Source organism: Saimiri boliviensis, chromosome 2 (genome assembly GCF_048565385.1).
Source record: "Saimiri boliviensis isolate mSaiBol1 chromosome 2, mSaiBol1.pri, whole genome shotgun sequence".
NCBI classification, from domain to species: Eukaryota; Metazoa; Chordata; class Mammalia; order Primates; family Cebidae; genus Saimiri; species Saimiri boliviensis.
The window spans coordinates 191,593,954-191,617,305 of NC_133450.1; the positions used below are offsets into that span (position 1 = coordinate 191,593,954).

The window sequence follows — 23,352 nt, forward strand, 5'->3', positions numbered from 1 at the left end:
CTATTTAAAACTCTAGGTGTTCGCCTCTTCCAATATCTGTTTCCATAGAAACATAAATGGTATAACCACCAGTTTCAAAGCCAAGTGTAGTTCCATGATTCCAAATCCCCTGTGTGCTTCCACAGAAGAATGGTAAGACCACGGAAGGTGGAGGAAAGTTTTGAAATACTCCTTTGTCCCAAACGGCCCTTAACTTGATTACTTCCCAAATGGCCAGAAAGCCACAGAAGCCAGAGTGCAGGGAATTCCTGACATAGGTTGCTTGGCATCCTGTGGGGACCAGCCTCTGCCATTTCTATAATGGCTCTTGTGGGTGATTGGATTGCATGTGATTCCTTCTCCTGTTGCAACCTGCCTGGGAGACAGAAGATGTGCAGGCGGCCTCAGGATACTGCCACAGTGGCTGCCCTGTGGTTCTGTGGCTCACCTAGGTGGTCGATATCCAATGACCTTGAGTGCTGTCTGCCATGTTGCTCCATTTCAAGACCACTTCAGAATGGTCAGGTAGAGGTGTAAATGGTGGACTGCTATGGAAGGAAGGCTTGGGAAAAAATGAACCGCCCTCCACCTAGAAGCGATCACACCATCTGTATGTACTGAATTTACTGCTGGGAAAAATTATCTCAAATTATTTTTCTTAAAAGAAAAAAATCCCATATGGAGGTGTGTGCATACACGCACGCACACACACCGTCAATTCGTGGTCCTAATCTTACTTGATCTAAAAGCAGCATTTGACGCAGTTCACCAAAACTTCCTCCTTGCAACACTTTCTTCATTTGGTTTCCAAGACACCAAACTCATCTGATTTCTTCCTAACTCTGAGCTTCCTTAAGGTCTTCTTTGTTGCTTTCCCCCACCTCTCCAGCCTCCAAACATGGGCAGGATCCAGGGCGAGTCCTTGGTCCCCTTCTCTTCTCCATCGCTGCAACTACTCTTGGTGCTGTCATCCAAGGATGTCAATGGCATCCATAAGCTGACCCCATCTGAGTTCCCATCTCCAGCTCATACCTCTCCCTGAACTTCAGATCCGTATGTCCAACACCTACTCGCCGTCTCCACAAGCAGAGTAGGTGCTGAAAAAAAGAGAGTTATTTTCCTTTTTTCCAAGAATACAAATCATATTTTAGAAACCTTTTTAACATACTTGGCAGGTTTATCTACACCTGCTATATCTGTAATGCAGAAACAGTCAATCTTCCCATCAGACTCTAAAGCAGAGGGAAGGCTGAGATGGGACTCAGGAGCACTGAGCACAGGGCCAGTTCATGGACACCTGTCAGTCCTCACCTGGGGCATTTGTCTCTGGAGCCCTCACTCTCCCGTTTCAAATTCTCCCATGTGTGAATGGCTCTCTGTTGACCATCTGCCTGGGGACAGCTGTCTCTCCTGTCCCCTCACCAGTGATGGGTCTCTCTCCTGGCATCCCACTGCTTCAAATTCTCCCTCCCTGGTTCATCCTCCTGTGCCCATTGCTGTTTAATCACTCACTGACTCCCAGGGCTCCTATGGGGACTTCACTTCTCACTGCACTCACTTTCTCTAGGTTACTACACTCGTGCTCATGACTATATCCTCAATAGGCTAACTAATGCTTTCCCCCAAAATCTTTACCAACTGGACAAATGATCTCTTGTCTTCTGGGACCCTGCATCCCATATTGTTAGCTCTTTTGCCTAGAAGGCCCTCAGGTGACTCAAACTTATGGCCAGAGAAGAATTCCCCACATTCCCTCCCAAGCCCATTCTCATTCCACGCCTGCCTTAATGAAGAGGTTCCCCAGGAACTCCAGGCAGAAATCTGAGCATTGCCCTCCCTGCCCCCATATCACTACCATTTAGAGTCAGTCAACCACCAAGTCTCGTTATGTCTGCTTCCTAAATAGCTCTCAAATCCATACCCTTCTCTGTTTATACTCGGACTGCCCTGGCTTAGGTCGTCATCAGCTCTATCTCCAGCTATCACTGGGCCTCCAGCCTCGCCCCTCCATCTGTTCTCGCTGCGCAGCCAGGGCAAAGCTGATCATGTCACTCCCCTGATGAAATATCTTTAATTCTGAAGTTTAAACTCCTCTTCTTAGCACACAAGATCTCTCACAATCTGAGCTCTGCCTGAGTCATCATTTGACCTTCCTCTCATTTCCTCAAAGGCATCCTCAGTTTTGGCCATTAAAACTATTTCATAGTGGGTTTTTAATAAACTTTTTAAGAAAAGAAAAGATAGAGTGACATGCTCAATGGTTAAAAACAACAACAACAACAACAACAACAACAAAAAACTAGATGGTTTTCCTTAAGACTGAGAATAAAGCAAGTATGTCCCCTCCCACCACTCCTATTCAACATTGTACTAGAAGTTTTAACTAATGCAGTAAGTCAAGAAAGGAAATAAAAAGTATACCGATTGGGAAGGAAGAAAGAAAATTGACTCTGTTTGCAAATGACATAATTGTATATCTAGAAAGTCCCAAAGAATCAACACAAAAACTCTTGGAACTAGTAGGTAATTATAGCAAAGTTTCACGATATTAGGTTAATATCCAAAAGTCAATTGCTTTCCTATACAAGAATACCTAAAAAATATTGCAGGTAAGAGTCCAGACCACTGCAATAAAGTGGGTATCTCAATACAATGAGCCACACAAATTTTTGGTTTCCCAGTGCACATAAAAGTTATGTTTATACTATACAGTAGTCTATTAAGTATGCAGTAGTATTATGTCTAAAAAGCAATGTACATACTTTAATTAAAAATACTTTATTGTTAAAAAAGCTAATGATCATCTGAGTCTTCAGTGAGTGGTAATCTTTTTGTTGGTGGAGGGTTTTACCTCCATATTGATAGCGGCTGACTGATGGGTGTGGTAGCTGCTGAAGGCTGGGGTGGCCGTGGTGATTTCTTAAGACAATAATGAAGTTTCCTGCATTGATTGATTCTTCTTTTCATAAATGACTTCTTTGTATCATGCAATGCTGTCTGATAGCATTTTACCTACAGTAGAACTTCTTTCAAAATTGGAATTGATCCTCTCAAACCCTGCTGCTGCTTTATCAACTAAGTTTATGAAATATTCTAAGTTCTTTGTTGTCATTTCAACAATGTTCACAGCATCTTCACCAGGAGTAGACTGTATCTCGAGAAACTGCTTTCTTTGCTTATCCATAAGAAGCAACTCCTCATTCATGAAAGTTATTTTTTCCTTTTATTTTTAGTTGGCATGTAATAATTGTATATATTTATGAGATACAGACTGATACTTTGGTATGTGTTTAAAATGTGTAATAATTAAATCAGTGTAATTAGCATTTCTATCACCTTGAACAGTTATCATTTCTTTATATTGTGGACATTCAAAATCCTCTCTTTGAAGATAGACGATACAGTATAGTTAACCATATTCATCCTGTAGTGCTATAGAACATAGGAATTCATTCCTCCCAACTGTCATTTGTATTTGTTAACCAACTTCTCCTCAAACTCCCCTATCCTCTACTCTTCTCAGCCTCCAGTACCCACAATTCTACCCTCTACTTCCATGAGATCAGTTTTTTTTTCCTTCCACATGAGTGAGAACACATGGCATTTACCTTTCTGTGACTGGCTTATTTCACTTAACATAATGTCCTATAGTGTCATGCATGTTGTCATGAATGACAGGATTTCATTCTTTTTTATGGTTAAATAGTATTCCATTGTGTCCATATACACCACATTTTCTTTATCCATTTGTCCGTTGATGGACATTGTGGTTGATTCCATATCTTGGGTACTGTGAATAATGCAATAAATACAGGAGTATAAGCATCCTTTTGATATATTGATTTCCTTTCCTTTGGATAAATACCCAGTAGTGGGATTGCTGAATCATATAGTAGGACTATTTTTAGCTTTCTGAGAAACCCCACACTATTTTCCATAATTGCTGTACTATTTTATATTCCCACCAACAGAGTATAAGAGTTCGCTTTTTTCTGCAGCATCCTTCCCAACATTTGTTACTTTTTGTCTTTTTGATAATAGCCATTCTAACTGGGTGAGATGATAGCTCACTGTGGTTTTGATTTGTATTTCCTTGATAATTAGTAATGGTGAACATTTTTTCATGTATTTGATGGCTATTTGTATGTCTTCTTTTGAGAAATATCTATTCCAATCCTTTGTCTACTTTTAAATCAAATTATTTCATTTTTTCCTGTTGAGTTCCTTGTATATTCTGGACATTAGTCCCTTGTTGGATAAATAGTTTACAACTATTTTCTCTCATTTTACAGGTTGTCTCTTCACTCTGTTGATTGTTTCCTTTGCTATGCAGAGGGCTTTTCATTTCATATAGTCTCGTTTGTCTATTTTTGTTTTTGTTGTCTGTGCTTTTAAAGTTGTAGCCATAAAATCTTTGCTTAGACCAATGTCTTGAAGCATTTCCCCTATATTTTCTTCTAGTAGTTTTATAGTTTCAGGGCTTAAAGTCTTCAATCCATTTTGAGTTGATTTTTGTGTATGATAGAAATAGGAGTTGATATGGTTGGGCTCTGTGTCCCTACCCAAATCTCACCTTGAACTGTAATAATCCCCATGTGTCAAGAGTGGGGCCAGGTGGAGATAACTGAATCATGGGGCAGTTTTCCCCGATACTATTCTTGTGATAGTGAATAAGCCTCATAAGATCTGATGGTTTCATAAATGGGAGTTCCCCTGCACAAGCTTTCTTGCCTGGTGCCATTTAAGACGTGCTTTTGCTTCTTCGTTGCCTTCTGCCATGGTTGTGAGGCCTCCCCAACCATGTGGAACTGTGAGTCTATTAAACTTCTTTCCTTTGTAATAAATTACCCAGTCTTAGGCCAGGCACGGTGGCTCACACCTGAAATCCCAACACTTTGGGAGGTCAGGAGCTTGAGACCAGCTTGACCAATGTGATGAAACCTCACGTTTACTAAAAATACAAAAATTAGCTGGGCATGCTGGCATGTGCCTGTAATCCCAGTTACTCAGGAGGCTGAAGCAGGAGAATCACTTGAACCCATGAGACAGAGGTTACAGTGAGTCGAGATCACACCACTGCTCTCCAGCCTGGGTGACAGAGTGAGACTCCATCTCAAAAAAAAAAAAAAAAAAAAAAAAAAATTACCCAGTCTCGGGTATGTCTTTATTAGCAGTGTGAAATCAGATGAATACAGAGGTCTAGTTTCACTCTTCTGTATATGAATACCCAGTTTTCACAGCACCATTTATTGAAGGTGTCCTTTCTCCAGCAGATGTTGTTGACACCCTCGTCAAAAACCAGTTGGCTGTGAATATGAGAATTTATTTGGGGACTTACTATTCTGTTCCATTGGCCTATGGTCTGTTTTCATACCAATATCATGTTGTTTTGGTTACTACAGCTTTGTAGTATATTTTGCAGTTAAGTAGTTGAATGCCTCCTGCTTTATTTTGTTTGCTCAGTACCACTTTGGCTATTCAGGGTTTTTGTGAATCCATATGAATTTTCAGATTGTTTTTTCTATTTCTGTGAAGAATGTCATTGAGCTTTTGATAGGGATTACTTTGAATCTGTGAACTGCCTGGGGTAGTATGGTCATTTTAATAATATTAATTCTTCTAATCCCTGAACATGAGATGTTTTTCCATTTGTTTGTGTTCTCTTCAATTTCTTTCATTGATGTTTTGTAGTTTTCATTGCAGAGGTCTTTCACTTCCTTGGTCAAATTCATGCCTGAACATTTTATTTTTTGTAGCTATTATAAAATGAAATTGCTTTCTTGATTTCTTTTTCAGCTAGTTTGTTATTGGTGTATAGAGACAATACTGATTTTTATTTCTTGATTTTGTATCTTGCAACTTTACTGAACTTATTGATCAGTTCTAAGAGTATTTTTGGTGGGGTCTTTAGGTTTTTATAAAATATATAAGATCATATAATCTGTAAAGAGGGACAATTTGACTTCCCCCTTTCCCATTTGGATGACATTTATTTCCTTCTCTTACCTAGCTGCTCTGGCATGGGGAAATAATTTTTCCTGTACTTGTGTCTACAGTGTTGGCTGGGTAGGATGCTTTGGCTTTGATTCTGAAAAGGGTTAGTAGTGTAGTCTCTGTATGGTTTCTTTGGCTGTAATCATCATCAGTGATGTCTGTGAATTTCTCAGTAGCTTAGGCTATAATTACTAATTATTAGTGGAGGCTGTGCAAAGGCTTTACTGGAGATAAGGACACCAGGCGAGCTGGTCTTGGCATCCCTGGGTGGCATGTATGGGCACTGGTGGTGGCAGTAGTGTACTGGATGTCCCAGTCTTCAGGTCCCTAGGTATTGTGTGTGGGCGCCAGTGGTGTCAATGGGGGACCTAGGTGGGATGGTCCTTGGGCCCCTAGGCAGCATGCGCAGGCACCTGTGGTGGCAGCAGAGGTGGCTGGCCAGTCCTAAGGCCACCAGGTAGTGATAATGGGTGGGTGGGTGGTGATGGAAGGCTGGGCAGGCCAGTCGTAGGGCCCCTATGCGGTGCTCATGGGCAGGGTGGACTAATCCTCAGATTCCCAGATAGCACATGTGGGTGGTGATGGCAGCAGGCAAGGTGGACCTGTCCTCAGGTCCCTGGATGGTGTGCATAAATGCTGGTGATGGTGAGTGGGACAGACTGGTCCTTAAGATTCCTGAAGGTGTTTGCAGGTGCATGAGGGCTCTGCTGCTGGAGGGGGAGGGGTTATCAGCATCCCCAGGCAGGCAGTTCTTAGGCTCTGAGCAGAGCATGCTCTGGGTCCCTTGGTCCTGGAAGTAGCCTTCCTGGTGTGCTACACTGATGTTCCCTGGGGTATAGGACACTGTGTGGGCTAGAGTCCTGGGGACCTATCGGCTGCACCACAGGGTCAGCTGGTGTCATAATGCTGCAACCCTCTGGGTGGATGTGGGGGAATATCAGTGGAGCTTCAGGTTGTATAGATGCAGGGGCTTTTGGGTCCTAGAGCAGGATATATTCTGGTAAGCGCTGGGATCTCAAATGGTGTCCTAATGCAGCAGCTTGGGTTTCAGTGGGTGAGTGAATGGGACTCAGAGTGAAATCCCTCTCTGGAAAATGCAGTTGTATGGACTCCAGGCAACTCTTTATACTAAACTAATGGCCTGTTAGTGCTGAGAGGTTCTCTTGTGGCTAGTACTTCAGGCATCTGTGATGGAAATGTGGACCACTAGAGATCTCTTTTCCCCACAGTGGAGAGTCCTTCCTGGCTCTGAGCTGCTCCTTATCTATCTTACATGTTCAATTTGATGTATCTTGTTAAACTTTTATCATTAGATTGTAGCAATTCAGTCACATATTCAGGCTCCACTTCTAATTCGAATTATCTTGCTATTTCCACTATATCTGCAGTTACTTCCTCCACTGAGGCCTTGAAACCCTGAAAGTCATCCATGAAAGTTGAAATAAATGTCTTTCAAACTCCTCTTAATGTTGATATTTTGAACTCCTCCCATGAATCTCAGATGTTCTTAACGGCATCTAGAATGGTGAATCCTTTCCACAAGGGTTTCAATTTACTTTGCCCAGATCCATGAGAGAAATCACTATGTATGGCACCTATAGCCTTATGAGATGTATATCTTAAATAATAAGACTTGAAAGTTAAAAGTACTCCTTGATCCATGGACTTCAGAATGGATATTGTACTAACAGGCATGAAAACAACATTCATCTTCTTGTATATCTCCATCAGAGCTCTTGGGTAATCAGGTGATATCATCTGGCTATGTCTCCACCCAAATCTCACTTTGAATTGTAATTCCCATAATCCCCACATGTCAAGGGTGGGATCAGGTGGAGGTAACTGGATTGTGGGATGGAGGGGGGGAATTCTCCCAGGCTGTTCTCATGATAATGAGTAAGTTCTCACGAGATCTGATGATTTTATAAGTGTCTGACATTTCCCCTTCTTGCACTCATTCCCTCTTGCCACCTTGTGAAGAAGGTGTCTGCTTCTCCTTTGCCTTCTGCCATGATTGAAAGGTTCCTGAGGCCTTCCCAGCAATGTAGAACTGGAGGTCAATTAAACCTCTTTCCTTTATGAATTATCCAGTCTTGGATATTTCTCCATAGCAGTGTGGGAATAGACTAATCCACCAGGTACATTGTCAATGAGAAATAATATCTTGAAAAGAATCTTTTTATTTTTTCTGAACAGTAAGTCTCAAAAGCAGACTTACGATATTCAGTAAACCATGCTGTAACAGATGTGCTGTCATCTAGGCTTTGTTGTTCCATTTATAGAGCACAGGCAGAGTAGATTTAGCACAATTCTTAAGGGCCTTAGGATTTTTGAGATGGGAAATGGGCACTGGCTTCAACTTAAAGTTACTAGTTGCATTAGCTCTCAAGAGAGTCAGCTGTTCCTCTAAAACTTTGAAGCCAGGCATTGACTTCTCCTCTGTGGCTATGAAAGACCTAGATGGCATCTTCTTTCACCATAAGCCTGTTTCATCTCCATTGAAAATGTGTTGTTTAGTGTAGCCACTTTCATCAAGGATCTCAGCTACATCTTCCAGATAATTTTCTGTAGCTTCTGTATCAGCACTTGCTGCTTTATCTTGCACTTTTATGTTACAGAGATGACTTCCTTCCTTTTAAGTCTCATGAACCAACCTCTGTTAGCTTTTGATTTTTCTTCTGCAGCTTCCTCACCTCTGTCAGCCTTCATGGAATTGAAGAGATTTAGTTCACTGAGATTTGATTAGGCTTTGACTTAAGGCTGTTTTGTTAATCTTTTATCTAGACCACTCAAATGTTCTCCATATCAGGCATAAGGCTGCTTTGCTTTCTTATCATTTGTGTGATAATTTTAATTTCCTTCAAGCACTTTCAATTTTCTTCAATAATTTTTCTTTTGCATTCAAAACTTGACCAACGGTGTAGTGCAGCTGCCTAGCTTTTGGCCTATCTCTGCTTTCAACCTGCCTTCCTCACTAAGCTTAATCATTTTAAGATTGTGATTTGAAGTGAGAGATGTGTGACTCTTTCTTTTAATTGAGCACTCAGAGGGGTTATTAATATACCTAACTTCAGTATTGTTGTGTCTTCAAGAATAGAGAGGCCAACGAGAGGAACAGAGATGGAGGAGCAGTGAGTAGAACAGTCAGAACGCACACAACACTTACCAATTAAGTTTGCCGCTTTATATGGGCATGGTTTGTGATACCCCATAACAATTACAATAGTAACAGGAATGATCACTGATCACAGATCGCCGTAATAGAAATAATAATGAAAAAGGTTAAAATATTATGAAAATTATCAATATGTGACACAGAGACATAAAGTGAGCAAATGCTATCAGAAAAATGGTGCCAATAAATTTCAATTTGTAAAAAATATAGTATCTGCAAAGTGCAATAAAGTGAGGTATGCAATAGTGAGGTATGCCCTGACCAGAAATGAGCAATTGAAATTTGAAATCAAAAACACAATCTCATTTACATTAGCACACAAATGACATGAAATAGGTATAAATCTAATGAATTAGGTAAAATATCTATGTGAGGAAATCTACAATACTCTAATGAAAGAAAATAAAAAAAGATCTAAACAAATGGAGAAATATTCTACTTCACGGATCAGAAGACTCAATATTGTTAAGATGTCATACTTCCCAACGTGATCTATATATTTAACATAATCCCAATAAAAAATCCCAGCATGTTATTTTGTGGATATCAACAAATTAATTCCAAAGTTTATATGAGTGGCAAAAGACCCAGAAGAGCTCACACAACAGTGAAGAACAAAGTTGGAGAAGTGACATTCCCTGACTTCAAGACTTACTATGTAGCTAAGTAATCAAGACAGTGTGGGACTGATGAAATAATAGACAGACAGATCAATGTCACAGAATAGGGAGCTCAGAAATACACCCACACAAGTACAGTCAACTGATCTATGACAAAGATGCAAAGGTGATACAACGGAAAAAGATCATCTTTTCAGCAAACAGTGCTGGAATAACTGGACAACACGCAAAAGGAGTCTAGACATAGACCTTACACCTTTCACAAAATGTTACTCAAAATGGATCACAGGCCTAAATGTTAAATGTAAAACCATAAAATATAACAGGAAAAAAATCTAGGTAACTTTGTGTTTGGCAATGAGTTTTTTGATACATCAAAAGTATGATCCATGGAAGAAAAAAGTAATAAGCTTGACTTCATTAATATCAAACACTCCTGCTCTTAAGGAGACAATGTTAAGAGAATAAACAGACAGACTGAGAGAAAATATTTATAAAACAAATACCTAATGAAGGACATGTGTCCAAAATATACATGGACCTCTTAAAATTCAGCAAAAAGAAAACAACCTATTTAAAAAGTGGGCAAAAGATCTGAACAGACACCTCACCAGATGGCAAATAAGCATATGAAAAGATGCTCAACATCATATGTCATTGGAGAATTGTAAATTATAACAAGATATCAACACACACCTATCAGAATGGCTAAAATCCAAAACACTGACGACACCAAATGCTGGCAAGCATATGGAGCAACAGGAACTCCCATTCCTTGCTGGTGGGTTTGCAAAATGGTACGGCCACTTTGGAAGACAGTTTGGTAGTTTCTTACAAAACTAAACCTTTACCATATAATCAGCACTTGTACTCCTAGATGTTTATCCAAATGAATTGAAAATTTATGACCACATAAAAACTCACAAATGTTTGTAGCAGCCTTATGTATAACTGCCAAAACTTAGAAGCAACTAAGATGCCCTTCATGGGTAAATGAATAAACAACTGTGGTACATCCAGGAAATAGGATATTATTCAGTTATAAAAATAAATGAGCTACCAGGAAATAGGATATTATTCAGTGATGAAAAGAAATGAGCTACAAGGAAATAAGATATTATCCAGTGATAAAAACAAATGAGCTTCCAAGCCACAAAAATATACGTAGGAACCCTACAAGCATATTACTAAATGAAAGAAGCCAGTCTAAAAAGGCTATATATTCTATGATTCCAATTATATGGCATGTTAGGAAAGAAAAACTAGTGGTTGTCAAAAATTAGTAGAGCATTAGTAAAGAGGATATTTAGAACAGTGAATCTATTCTTTATGATATTGGTAATAGTGGATATATAACCTGCATTTGGCAAAGCCCACAGAACTGTACAATGCAAACAGTGAACTGTAATGTAAACTATGGATTGTAGTGAAGAATAGTTATCAACATTGGCTCATCATTTGAAAAAATGTACCAGACAATGCATGATACTAATAATAGGGGAAATTGTGGGAATGGGTTGCGAGTATACAGGAACTCTTTGTACTTTTAACTTTTTCTGTAAACCTAAAACTACCCTAAGAAATAAAGTCTATTAAGTATAAATAAAATTTAAAAATGAAATACATCTGCTGGACACGATGGCTCATTCCTGTAATCACAGTACTTTGGGAGGCCACGGCAGGTGGAACACTTAAGCCCAGGAATTGGAGACCAGCCTAGGCAACATGGTGAAACTCCGTCTTTACAAAAAGTACAAAAATTAACTGGATGTGATGGCATAAGCCTTGCAGTCCCAGCTACTTGGAAGACTGAGGTGGGGAGATCACCTGAGCCAGGGGAGGGGCAGTGAGCCATGATCATGCCACTGCACTCTAGTCTGGGCAACAGAGTGAGACCCTGTCTCAAAAAAAAAAAGAAAAAGAAAGAAAGAAACACATCATACTTTCTGAAGAGTAGATATAATGTATACGTATAATTTGAAGATCAGAATTGCCAGCACCTTACAGGACCCCTGTGTGCCTGTCTCAATCATATCCTCCTATCCTGCCCACCAACAGGTAACCACAATCTTGAATTCTGTGCTAACAATTCCCTTCTTTTTTTTTTTTCAAATGGCTTTGCTACCTATGTATGTATCCTGAAACTATATTCTGTTCAGTTTCTCCAGTGTCTGAACCTGAAGCGTGTGAAAGCCTGTTTTGGGTACTCATACATGACTTGCTATTTTTGCTCACTGCCGTGCTGTTGAGATGCCTCCAAACCGATGTGTGTGGCTGTGGCTCATTCATTCCTACAGCTGTATAGCCTTCCTTTCTTTGAAAATACCATAATGCATGCATCCATGCTGTTCCTGAGGGCCACCTGGGATGCTCCCAGTTTCTGGCTGTTATGAACAGTGCTCTGTGAGCACCCAGGCTTGAGTCTCCTCAGACATACATGCGGTGCTTTCCCTGGGAATGCATCCTAGTGGAATGGCAGCGCTGTGGGCATGTGCATCTTTGACATGGTCCGCATCTAATCGTTTTCCAAGTGGTTGTGCCAGTGGATACGGGAGTAGCACTGTGTGTCATGTTCCACTGCTTGTATCCTCTCAGCACTTGGTTCACCGGACACACTACCTACTCTCCAAACCCACCGGCCTCTGCCTGAGTGTCCCTCCTAGCTCCCACACCTGCTCAGGACTCCTTGACTTCCATCTGAAAAGCCTTCTTTGACCCTAGGAGGTGAGACTGGCATCCCACCTCAGGCTCCACAGCACCCTGTACCATGAAGGGTTTGAGTTAGCTACTGACTTGTCTGTCTCCCTAACTGCTCTAAGGGGTCCTTGAAGGCAGGGCCATGTTCATTCACCGCTGTCTCTCTGGAGTCCAGCATGGGGCCTGATGCATGACTGGTTTGCACGAGCATTTATTCAATTTTGTTGATAAGAAAAAAGGTGAAAGTGAGGCTGGAATCAGTTTGGGGTACGAGGAGGCTGTGGGGTGCTGAGTCACAGCTGGAGGCTCAGCACAGGCAGGGGCGTCATGGAGTCAGGCTCCAGGGCTACAGCCACATGGTCAGCCTGCCCTGAGAGGGTCTGTGTACAGACCCTGAAGGAGGAAAGAGGCAGTGAAACCAGAAGTCAGGACCTCTGTCCCCTGCCTTAGGGACCCTTTCCACCTGTACGTGGAGGTGGGTGACAACATGATTGAAAGAAGACCACCTGGGGTGGAATCCAAGCTCCGCCACTCACTGGGTACATGACCTGGGCTAGTCACTGAAGCTCTCTCTGTTTCAGTTTCCTCATCTATAAAATGGGGGCAATATTATCTCCTACCGCAAAGGATTTTTATAAAGATTAAATTAAATGAGTTCATACTTGTAAAGCATTTAGAACAGTATCTGGCATATGACAAGTGCTACAGAAATACTTATGACATAGATATGGCTGGGTGCAGTGGCTCACATCTGTAATCCCAGCACTTTGGGAGGCTGAGGCAGGTGGATCACTTGAGGCCAGGAGTTTGAGAACACCCTGGACAACATGGTGAAAGCCCGTCTCTATTAAGAATACAAAAATTAGTCAGGCGTGGTGCTTCATGCCTGTAGCCCCAGCTACTTGGGAGGCTGAGGCATAAGAATCGCTTGAACTGAGGAGACGGAGGTTGCAGTGGCCAAGCCTGGGTGACAGAGTGAGACTCTGTCTCCAAATAGAAATCAAATCAAATCAATCAATCAATATTTATGGCATAGAAATGATAAGGGTGGGGGGCTGGGCCAACCCCAGTGGGTCTCCAGGGGACTTTCACTTCCAGGACCCTTCAGTACACTGTCTCAGGGAAAAATCTCTTCACAGGTCCTTCCTGTTATTCTAGAGCCCTGGGTTCTGCTTATTTCCCTCTCACTGCTGTCAGAGTTGACAGCGATCTGCAGTGATAGGGCTATCTGTCTGCAGGTTTAGTCTGCTCCCCCACTCCCCTGCAGGCTGCCATGAGGCTGTGGCTGCCATGGCTACCTCTGTCTTCCCATGGAAGATGCGGGCCGTAGGGTGCTGGGTAGGGTATGTGGAGGCTGGTTCAGATGTGGCCCTGTCCTGGAAAAGCTCAGCAGACTTCTGACTTGCTGAGAGTCCTGACCGGGGAATGTTTGGGATGCTGGAGGAGGAAGTAGGACAGAGCAGATTCTCAACTCCAGCAAAGCCAGTGAACACAGGAACACGTCTTCATAGGAGGTAACACTGGTGCTGAAGCTGAAGTCATCTAATTGTCAGAGAAGATTCTGGAAGGGGACACAGAAGGAGCAAAGGCTAGGACGTGTACCATGTTGCAAGGCCCATGCCTGGAATCCTCAGGTGCTCAGAGTCGGGAGCACACAAGGGGGTCTGAAATAGGTAAGGGGAGGGAGGGAGAGGCTGCAAAGCTCTTTCATCACCTCTCCCCCAAGCCTAGGCTTTGTGTTTGGAGGTCCTGGACAAAACAGCCTTTTGAAGGAGACTTTAGGACGCCTCAGCCCCTGGGCACATTGTTCAACTACCCTGTTGTGTCTGACAGAGGAGGGTCTGAGAGAAACCAACAGCCTCGTGCTGTTTGGTAGAAAAACGACAATAAACAGGGCTGTGGGTGGACAGATCAAAGGGTTCTGCTACCATAGCAACTGAGGGACGGGCCGACCTAAAATAAAGGGAGAAAAATAGGCACCTGCCAGGAAAGGTTCTGAGAGAAATCTCAACACACTGTGCCGGGAGATGCAGGGACTGCCTATCTGGGCCTTGCCTTGGACAATCTGGGTGGCCCTGGGTGCTAGATAGTACCTTTCCAGGCTCAGTTTCCTTATCTACACAGTAAGGCACTTCTGCAGCACCTCAGGACTCCTCAGTGTTTGAGAACCATAGCCTTGGAAAGTCTGGAATGTGCTAGGGTCTATGCCCAGAGCCATTGATAGCAGCAGTGCTTATTACAGAATAGAAGGAAGACAGGTAAAAGTCATAATGGCAAGCCATCAGCTAGACATATCAGATCATGCAGGTTTACCTTATCTAAATGGTCTAGCAGGACAGGCATCCCCATTTTCATGGTCTGCTGACTCAGGCTGACTCTAGCCCACAGCTGGAGCCTTGAGGACCCCTCATGCATACTCAGCTCCCACCTTCATCTAAAATACAGGTGGCAGCCATTCAGCCTCCCAGCCCACTGTTGGGCTCCACACCGAGCCACCTGTGCCTGGTTTCTGTCCACCTGGCCCAGCTCCAGGCCTTCCACGAACTCTGCCTGACTCACCCTGCTCTGATTCTCTGATCTCCTGAGCCCTCACTCTGCCTATTACTTGACTTTTTCTCCTCATCTGTACAATGGGAGAACATTTCCCTGCCCTACTCACCTCCCAGATCTGTGGCCAATGAACAAAGGTCTAAAAAAGCCAGTAAAACTGCTAAGGGCTGCCCAGGTATTGAAAGGCAGGATTAGGTAGCAGGTGAGAGAGTAGTTAGTGGTATTGTCACTAACCTGCTAGGTAACCTTGGGTAAGTTATACAGCCTCTCTGGTTTCTGTCTCCTCATCAGTAAAATGGGGTTAAGGACAGCATCTGCTTCCTAGAATTGCTGTGAGGATCAAACAAGTTAACACGTGATGCCAGCTGTCATCATCATCATCACTCTTAGTATCATCATTGCTTGTTATTATTACCGCCCCAGGCCCTCCCTAGCTCAGGGGCCCAGTTAGCCAATGATAGCTCTTCCTAATGTTGACATTCTGTCTGGATTTCTAAATTCTGGTGGTGGGTGGGGAATTCCCACGGGATGAAGTGGGGACCCACCCAGGTGTTGTGTGGCCCACCCTGCAGGATGAATGGTGACCAGATGTCACCCCTGCCATTCCAAAAGTAGCCTGTCTGCTCGAGTGGACTCAGTTCCTGCCCCCTTGTTCCCTGGGCACAGCCAGTGTTGGCTCCATCCTCTTTGCCAGTTCTGCTTGTGTGTGTCTGGAGTCCTGCTTCCTTCCAGGAGTATGTGAAAGGGGGTGAGGGGGAGGAACATAGTTTTCAACCTCTTTCCTAAATGGCATTCTCTGCCCCTGCTCTGAATGCATAACTTCTTACTGAGCTGAGTAAACCCTCTGTCTCAAGATAAATGAGGCTGAGCAGCTTACATTCTAGAAAACCTCCTTGTCTAGAAGGATAAAAGCCTCTGCCCGCATAGAATGGCCATTTCTGGTTTAGTTTAAGAATTCACACTAAATTCCACAAAAAGGTTTTTCTAATAAAGCAGTGAGAGGAAAAGAGATTCTCATTTTTCGGTAGAATCTGTTACACTGTATAGAAATCCTTTCAATAGCACACCCCACTGCAGCCCAGCTCTACCCGGCAAACACAAGTCTAACTACTCTAAAAGAAAGTCCACAAAACCACAACCTCCAAAGGGACTCAAACTTCCCTAATCTGGAGAATCCTAGAAAGACCAGTACAGGTTCAGGGCAAGGCTGACTGTATGACAATTAAAAAATATATTTAATAGTACTTTTATGTAAGGCCTTTAATTTTAACAACAAATATGTGATATCAAATGTGTGAAAAAATATATTGCTTATCCTTTTGAAAATAATACAGTATCTGAAGGAGCTTTCAAAATGTTTATTCCCTAGTAGCACTTTTTTGGAGACTTACTTTAAAGCTGGGATAAATATGAAATGTCATTTCTCAAGTGATGGATCCTATAAATGAAGGCTTCTACAGTGTATGAGAATATACTCTTCTTTTTTGGGGGCGGGGTATGGAGTTTCGCTCTTGTTACCCAGGCTGGAGTGCAATGGTGCAATCTCGGCTCACTGCAACCTCCACCTCCTGGGTTCAAGCGATTCTCCTGCCTCAGCCTCCTGAGTAGCTGGGATTACAGGCATGTGCCACCATACCTGGCTAATTTTTAGTACAAACGGGGTTTCTCCATGTTGGTCAGGCTGATCTCGAACTCCCGACCTCAGGTGATCTGCCCGCTTTGGCCTCACAAAGTACTGAGATTACAGATGTGAGCCACTGCGCCCGGCCTGAGCACATACTCTTTTAAAAAGCCCAACAGTTCCCCTTAATTCTCTGCATGCATTAATATTAAACTCAACTTCTTTCACGGCACCTTATATTTGGCTTCCCTAGAATACTATGTATAAAATGGAGTGAAATGGAACTGAGGAAGTGTTCCCAGTGGGGTACTGGGCAGCTGTGTAGCCTGGGAGCTGTGCAGCCTCACTGTCCTCATGCGCCAGGGGCTGCATCTGTAGGCTTCTCTCCTGCCACCACTGGGGGCTTACCTCCATGCTGTACTTCTCCACCGTCCTTCGCAGCGGGTCCACAGCCTGCCAGCAGATCAGGATGCACAGGTCGATCAGCAGCATGCCTCCCACGATCACAAGCAGTTTCTGGTCCTTGATGATCTGTAGAGCGGGAAGGAGTGGAGGGGAGCCAATGTGAGAGATAGCTTCCCATGCAGCAACTGGGGACCTGGGGTGGTGGGGGAAACTGCATCATGAACCCCCAGCTGGAGTGTCTCCTGGAATCCCCATCACCCATGGGATAAATCCAGCCAAGCTCCTCTGCTTGACATTCAAGGCCTTTTACAAGCTTGACCTTATCACTCCCCAAAAACACGTGTATTTTGTGGAAGTTTGGTTACTCCTGGTCCCTGGCTGAGCTGTGATTTTCACCCTCCAGGTTTGGAACACCCTATTCTTTTTATCTGGCAAGCTTCGAATAATCCTTAAACACCTTGGTCAATTGTCACCTCCTCCATGAAGTCCTTTCTAACTCCTGCAGCACAACTAATTACTCCATAGCACTTTGTCCACATCCTTAATTATCAGGAGGAACCAGTAGTAACAACAATGAGAAGAAAAGCTAACATTTAATGAACACTCACTCTGTGCCTGTCTCTTAGGTTGATGGTTTCAGAGGCAATGTCTCATATAAAGACAAATATTGTTATTATTCTCATTTTATGGATGAGCAAACAGGCTTGGAGGGGGCTAAGTAACTTGCTCAATGTAATAAACTGAATAAGAGAGGAAGCCTGGATTTGGACCAAGCTCTCTTTTCTCTGGAATTCACATCCTCAAACATTTACAGCACCAATCAGAAGCTATATTAAGTTGTATATACATCTTCCCTCCTCAGTAAACTGGGAGCCTGAGACAGAAAGAAAGTTGTTTTCTTTGTGTTCCCTTAGCACCTACCAGAGCCTGGCATACAGTAGGTACTTAAAAGTCTGATGAATTGAATCGACATGGAAGAATATAAAAAGAGGAAATATAACTCCCATTCCTCTTTGCAGCCTGGGATATTTTTATTGCTCTGTGAGAATCCTACCCCACTTTACGTCTGTTTGATAGGGATCGGCCGGGGGATAAATATTTTTGGTGCCAAAGCTGACCTGTATTTCACTCACTTCATGTTTATATAGCCCCTCACTCTCCAGAAAAGCTAATGTGATGAAGTAGTTCTGGAAAGACTCAGAAAAACAAACAAAACTCAGGCAGAAGCTTAAGAAATATCGCCAGGTTTGCTTTTTAACGATTAAAGGCATTTTTAAAGGATAAATAAAAACTCAAGGGGCCTTTCTATCACTGAATGAAAAAGAACACAAAGAAAGTGTTGGCTCAGTTACTGCCAAGGAGATCAAATCCAGCAAAACCACTTTACCTGGAGGCGGGGCACTGGCAAAGCCCACTCTGAGATTTTCAAGGATATGGTGTACTCCTGGTGCTTTAGAGAAACCCAGCTTAACTCTCACTCCCTGGGAAACTAGGCAACTCTCTGACAGTCTTGAGAAACTGGGGCAAAATGCCTAAGGAGTTTAGCAGTTAGGGGATGGGCTGGAAGGAGCCTTTCTGAGCATGAGGCTGCTTAAGCCCCCAGGCATTTGCCCAGCTATTCCTGACCCCTGGAAGGCCTGACCTGCACCTTTCTCCTGGCACACTCCTACCCTGATTTCAAGGTTGAGCCCAAGCAGCTTCTCCTCCATGAATGTAGGCATACCCTGCAAGGGGCATAGATGACTTTAAAAGCTGAGCACCAGAATTTTCCTCTTGTAAATGTAATAAAGTAAATCCTTCCAATTTAATGGCTCAAGTATGAAGTCTGAGGAAGTGGGATTCTATTTTTTTTTTTTTTTTTTTTTGACAGAGTCTTGCTTTGTCACTTAGGCTGGAGTGCAATGCTGTAATTCAGTCTCACTGCAGCCTCCACCTCCTTCTTGAGTTCAAGTGATTCTCCTGCCTCAGCCTCCCAAGTAGCTGGGATTACAGGCATGTGCCACCATGCTCAGCTAATTTTTGCAATTTTAGGGGAGATGGGAGTTTCACTATGTTGGCCAGGCTGGTCTTGAACTCCTGACCTCAAGTGATCTGCCCGTCTCAGCCTCCCAAACTGCTGGGATTACAGGTGTGAGCCACCACACCTAGTTGGGGCAGTGGAATTCTAAAGAATTTAAAATTAAGTGGACCTGAGTTAGAATTCTGGCTCTTTCCTTGCTACCTGTGTGCCCATGGGCCAATCACTTCCTTGCTCTCATTCTGCATTTCTCATTTGTAAAATGGCCAGGGGCAGTGGGAGGGAGAGAGCAGGAGGGCTTCTGTGTTATTCTCCAAGTATGGTATAAAGGAAAGAACACAGGCTTTGGAATTGGACCACATTCTAATCCCAATTCTTGTCAAGTGTGATCTTGAGCAAGCTTCTTAACTTTGCTAGGTCTCAGTTTTCTTCTTTTTAAAGTGGAGCCAGCCAGTGATTCCTAAATTGTACAGTTTGTATAAGAATAAAATGAGACGAGGTATGGAAAGCATCTAGTACAGTGTCCGGCACAGAGAAGATGATCATCAAATTACTTGAGTTTGACAATCAGTGATTTCTGTGTTTACGTGTCAGACACAGTGACATCTAGGGGCAAAATGTGATACTGCACCACAGGATTAATAATCATGTGTGGATGAGTGAATGGTGGGAAGATGCTGAGACTCAGAGGAGAGGACATGGTTATTTTCCTTCTGGCACCATTCACAAAGCCAGGCATGTAACCAGTGTTTGTTCTCAAATGGATTTAGGTTAAGTAGCCATGAATCACTTTTCATGTATTAATTGTAGAAATTTATTGAGTGCCTACTCTGAGTCAGGTTCAGAGTGAAGGCACTGAAGGTGCAACAGTGGACAAAACAAACATTCTGCCCTATGAGACATGCATATTTGTGAGGAAGACTAGTAGTGAAAGTTAAACAAGTACACCCATGTATATATAAAATACAATGTCAAGGAGAGGTAATTTAAAATAATCTTAAATAATGAAAACAGAGGGAAGGAAAGAAAAGCGCTTATCTGAGCACCAGAGACCCCTTGTCTTAGGCAAGGTCATCTCTCTATTCTTAGATTCTTTGACTTCTTTCTTTCTCTTAAATGCTGCCCGAACTTCTCTCTGGGTTATGTCAGTGCCCACTGATGCTATCACATGCAGTCCTCTCTCTGGGCGTAGGAGGTACTCAGTGGCAGATGAGAGCAAAGGCATGCAGTAATGATTAAGCACCTGACTCTGGAATCAGATCTAAGTTTGAAATGAACTAACTAGTTGTGTGCTCTTGGGTAATTCCCTTCCCCCTCTGAACCAGTTTCCTCATCTAGAACATGGGGATAGTATTCACACATGCCACACTAGATTACCAGAGCCTGTCTTACAATAACTGCTCAACAGATGCCAGTGATGTTTACTAAATGTGACTTCTGAGTTGTTTAGAGCAGGGATTAGCAAACTACTGACTTGGCCCACCATCTGTTTTTGTAAATAAAGTCTTATGGGAACATAGCCATGCTCATTTAAATGAGTGTTCCCTCACTTACAGGAGGGTAAAGTAGAGAAGAGAAATGTACACCTTTACCATGCTCATTTAAATGGATGTCATTTGCATATTTGTCTATGGTTGCTTTCATTCTATAAAAGCAGAGTTGAGTAGCTGCAACAGAAACACAGAGCCTGCAAAGTCTTACCTATTGAGTTTTCTGGCTCTTTACAGAAACACTTGGCTGATGCTTGGTTAAGAGAAAAGGGCATTTCTTAATTTTTTCAAAAACCTTCAGATTTTCTGACCTATTCTGACTGGCCTTCCAGTAGGGCCTACTCATTTCTTCAGGGAGCACCATTCAGGGCAAATATAGCATGGATGGTGCTGCTGGGGTTCAACTCTCCTGTCATCCTCAGATGCCGCGTGCTTCAGGACAGCTGCTAAAAGCCCTCTTGGCATTTTCCTTAAGTTGAGCCCAGATGAGAGTCTGAGAGGTTATCCTCAGATGCTTTTCCCACCCATGTTATTGTCTGCCACAGAATCTAGTCATATTTGTAGTGAACTTCCCTTGTCCTCAAAAAACATCTGCCCCCAGAACAGAAGGTGTCACCTCTGAATTTCTACCCTTGTCCAAACACTTCCATTTGGTCCTAGTATGAGGCAAACTAAAGACTGTAATAAGCCTGCTCAATTTAAAAAGATTTTATAATCGGTCTTTAGAAAAAAAGTAACATGCTGTAAAACTACGAAATTTGAAGGCATTATGTCACCATGTGTCAACACTTTCTTTAATAGGCTTCTTTTCTTTTGATGCTTTGAAAAGTGTGGACACATGGGGCATATGGGGTGAAGTTTGTATATGTGTGTTTGGGGAGGGCAAGCCATCACGGATGGAGGGAGGAGGGGGTGGGAGCTATGGAAAGAAGAAAAGGATAAAAAGAACGCGTTGCAAAAAGCATATGATTGCATTTGCAAATTTATATAAATCTTGTATATATGTCAGCAAAAAAAAAAAAAAAAAAAAAAGCAAAAAAAAAAAAAAAATTAAGGGGCCCACTAAAAAAAATCCAAACTTCTTTAAAAGAAACAAAACAAGTCAGTGACAAAGGACAAATATTGTATGATTTAACTTATATGAGGTTCCTAAAGGAGTCAAATTCATAGAAAGGAGAATCATGGTGGCCAGGACTGTGGGGAGAAGAAGGGAGAAGAGGGAGTTAGTGGTGAATGGGTATGGAGTTCTAGTTTGGGAAGATGAAAAGGTTTGGAGATGGATGGTGATGATGGCTGTATGAACAGTGTGAACTGCCAAAGGCTTTCAGTATAAGATTTGGTACTAGGCCGGGCGCGGTGGCTCAAGCCTGTAATCCCAGCACTTTGGGGGGCCGAGGCGGGTGGATCACAAGGTCAAGAGATCGAGACCATCCTGGTCAACATGGTGAAACCCCGTCTCTACTAAAAATAAAAAAAAAAATTAGCTGGGCATGGTGGTGCGTGCCTGTAATCCCAGCTACTTGGGAGGCTGAGGCAGGAGAATTGCCTGAACCCAGGAGGCGGAGGTTGCGGTGAGCCGAGATCGCGCCATTGCACTCCAGCCTGGGTAACAAGAGCGAAACTCCGTCTCAAAAAAAAAAAAAAAAAAAAAAAAAAAAAAAAGATTTGGTACTAATTTTGTTGTGAACATGATGAAGGCTGGATGAGCACATTATTCCCATGTGAGGAACTCTTTGGGGTCCCTCTGGGCTTTCTAGTGATCCGAGGAGCAGGTTTGTGGTGCTGTGGCTAAGTACTATTTACCAACCAAATTACAGGAGGGAAAGGTAGAGAAGAGAAATTTATATTTTACCCAAATCACAAACTCAATCAGGGAACCAGACTGTTTTGAAAGGGTTGTGACAGTTGTAGTTCAAAATTGGGCTCTACTTCACAGTTCCAGTTTTTTATATAACCAAGTTGGTTTTTATAGTTTTGTTTTTATTGGGGTAAAATGCACCCTAACTTTGCCATATTACCTAACCATTTTTAAGTGGAGAGTTCAGTGTCATTAACTCAATAGAGGTAGCCCCGATCCCCTCCATGGGCAAACCTTACTGCTCTCATTTCCCTTTCTGTCCCTGACGCCACCCTTACCATCCTTGATGTCATTTCCCATGTGGGTCCTGAGGCCCTCCTCTCCATCACAATCATCTTTCTCTAGACCCCTGGCGACACAATTAACATCCTCTGATGTCCACTTCTGTCACCTTCTAGTCCTCTAACCTCATGCCCATTAAGGGACTGTTTCAATCCCTACTGTCTCTGATAGCATTACTCTTAAAAAGAAAAAAAAGAAAAAAGTTCTAAAAAGTTAAAAAAAAAAAAAAAAAAGAAAGTTTAAAAAGCGGGTAGGGGGAACTTGTTTCTCAGATAAGCCCCCTCCCTGGATGCCTGGGCCTGCTGCAAGCCTGAGCTCTTAGAGTTGGCCCAGACCCTGGCGGGGGATCCAGTTTCCCCCAGCTCAGGCAGTGCAGGCAGAAGTGAGCCAAGCCTGTGGCCTCTTGGTGAGCACACCACATCACCGCCCCACAGAGAGATTCCAGACAACTGAACTGCCGCTTTCCCTGATGCCTTTTGTCGACTGTTGCCAGACAGTTGGTGTGTGCTTGCTTGGCAGTCACATTAGAGAGCATAAAGGCCGGTTCCTTATCACAGATGACCATAGGGATGAATCACATACTAGCACAAAGGAACCATCCCTGTGCTTCTTCCAAACCAGGACGGAGTTGTCACCAATGGCAGAGCTGCTCTTAAACCAGAGT

At 42.9% G+C, this 23,352-nt stretch overlaps 1 protein-coding gene across 1 annotated transcript in view; it reads right to left on the minus strand.

The window, feature by feature from the left end:
* The window catches only part of GABBR2 (gamma-aminobutyric acid type B receptor subunit 2), a 426,862-nt gene that overhangs the window by 60,930 nt on the left and 342,580 nt on the right, over nucleotides 1-23,352 (minus strand). Inside the window, exon 13 of the mRNA XM_039475217.2 lies at nucleotides 17,045-17,167. Within this exon, the coding sequence (XP_039331151.1) occupies nucleotides 17,045-17,167 (123 nt within the window). The remainder of the gene's footprint in view (nucleotides 1-17,044; nucleotides 17,168-23,352) is intronic.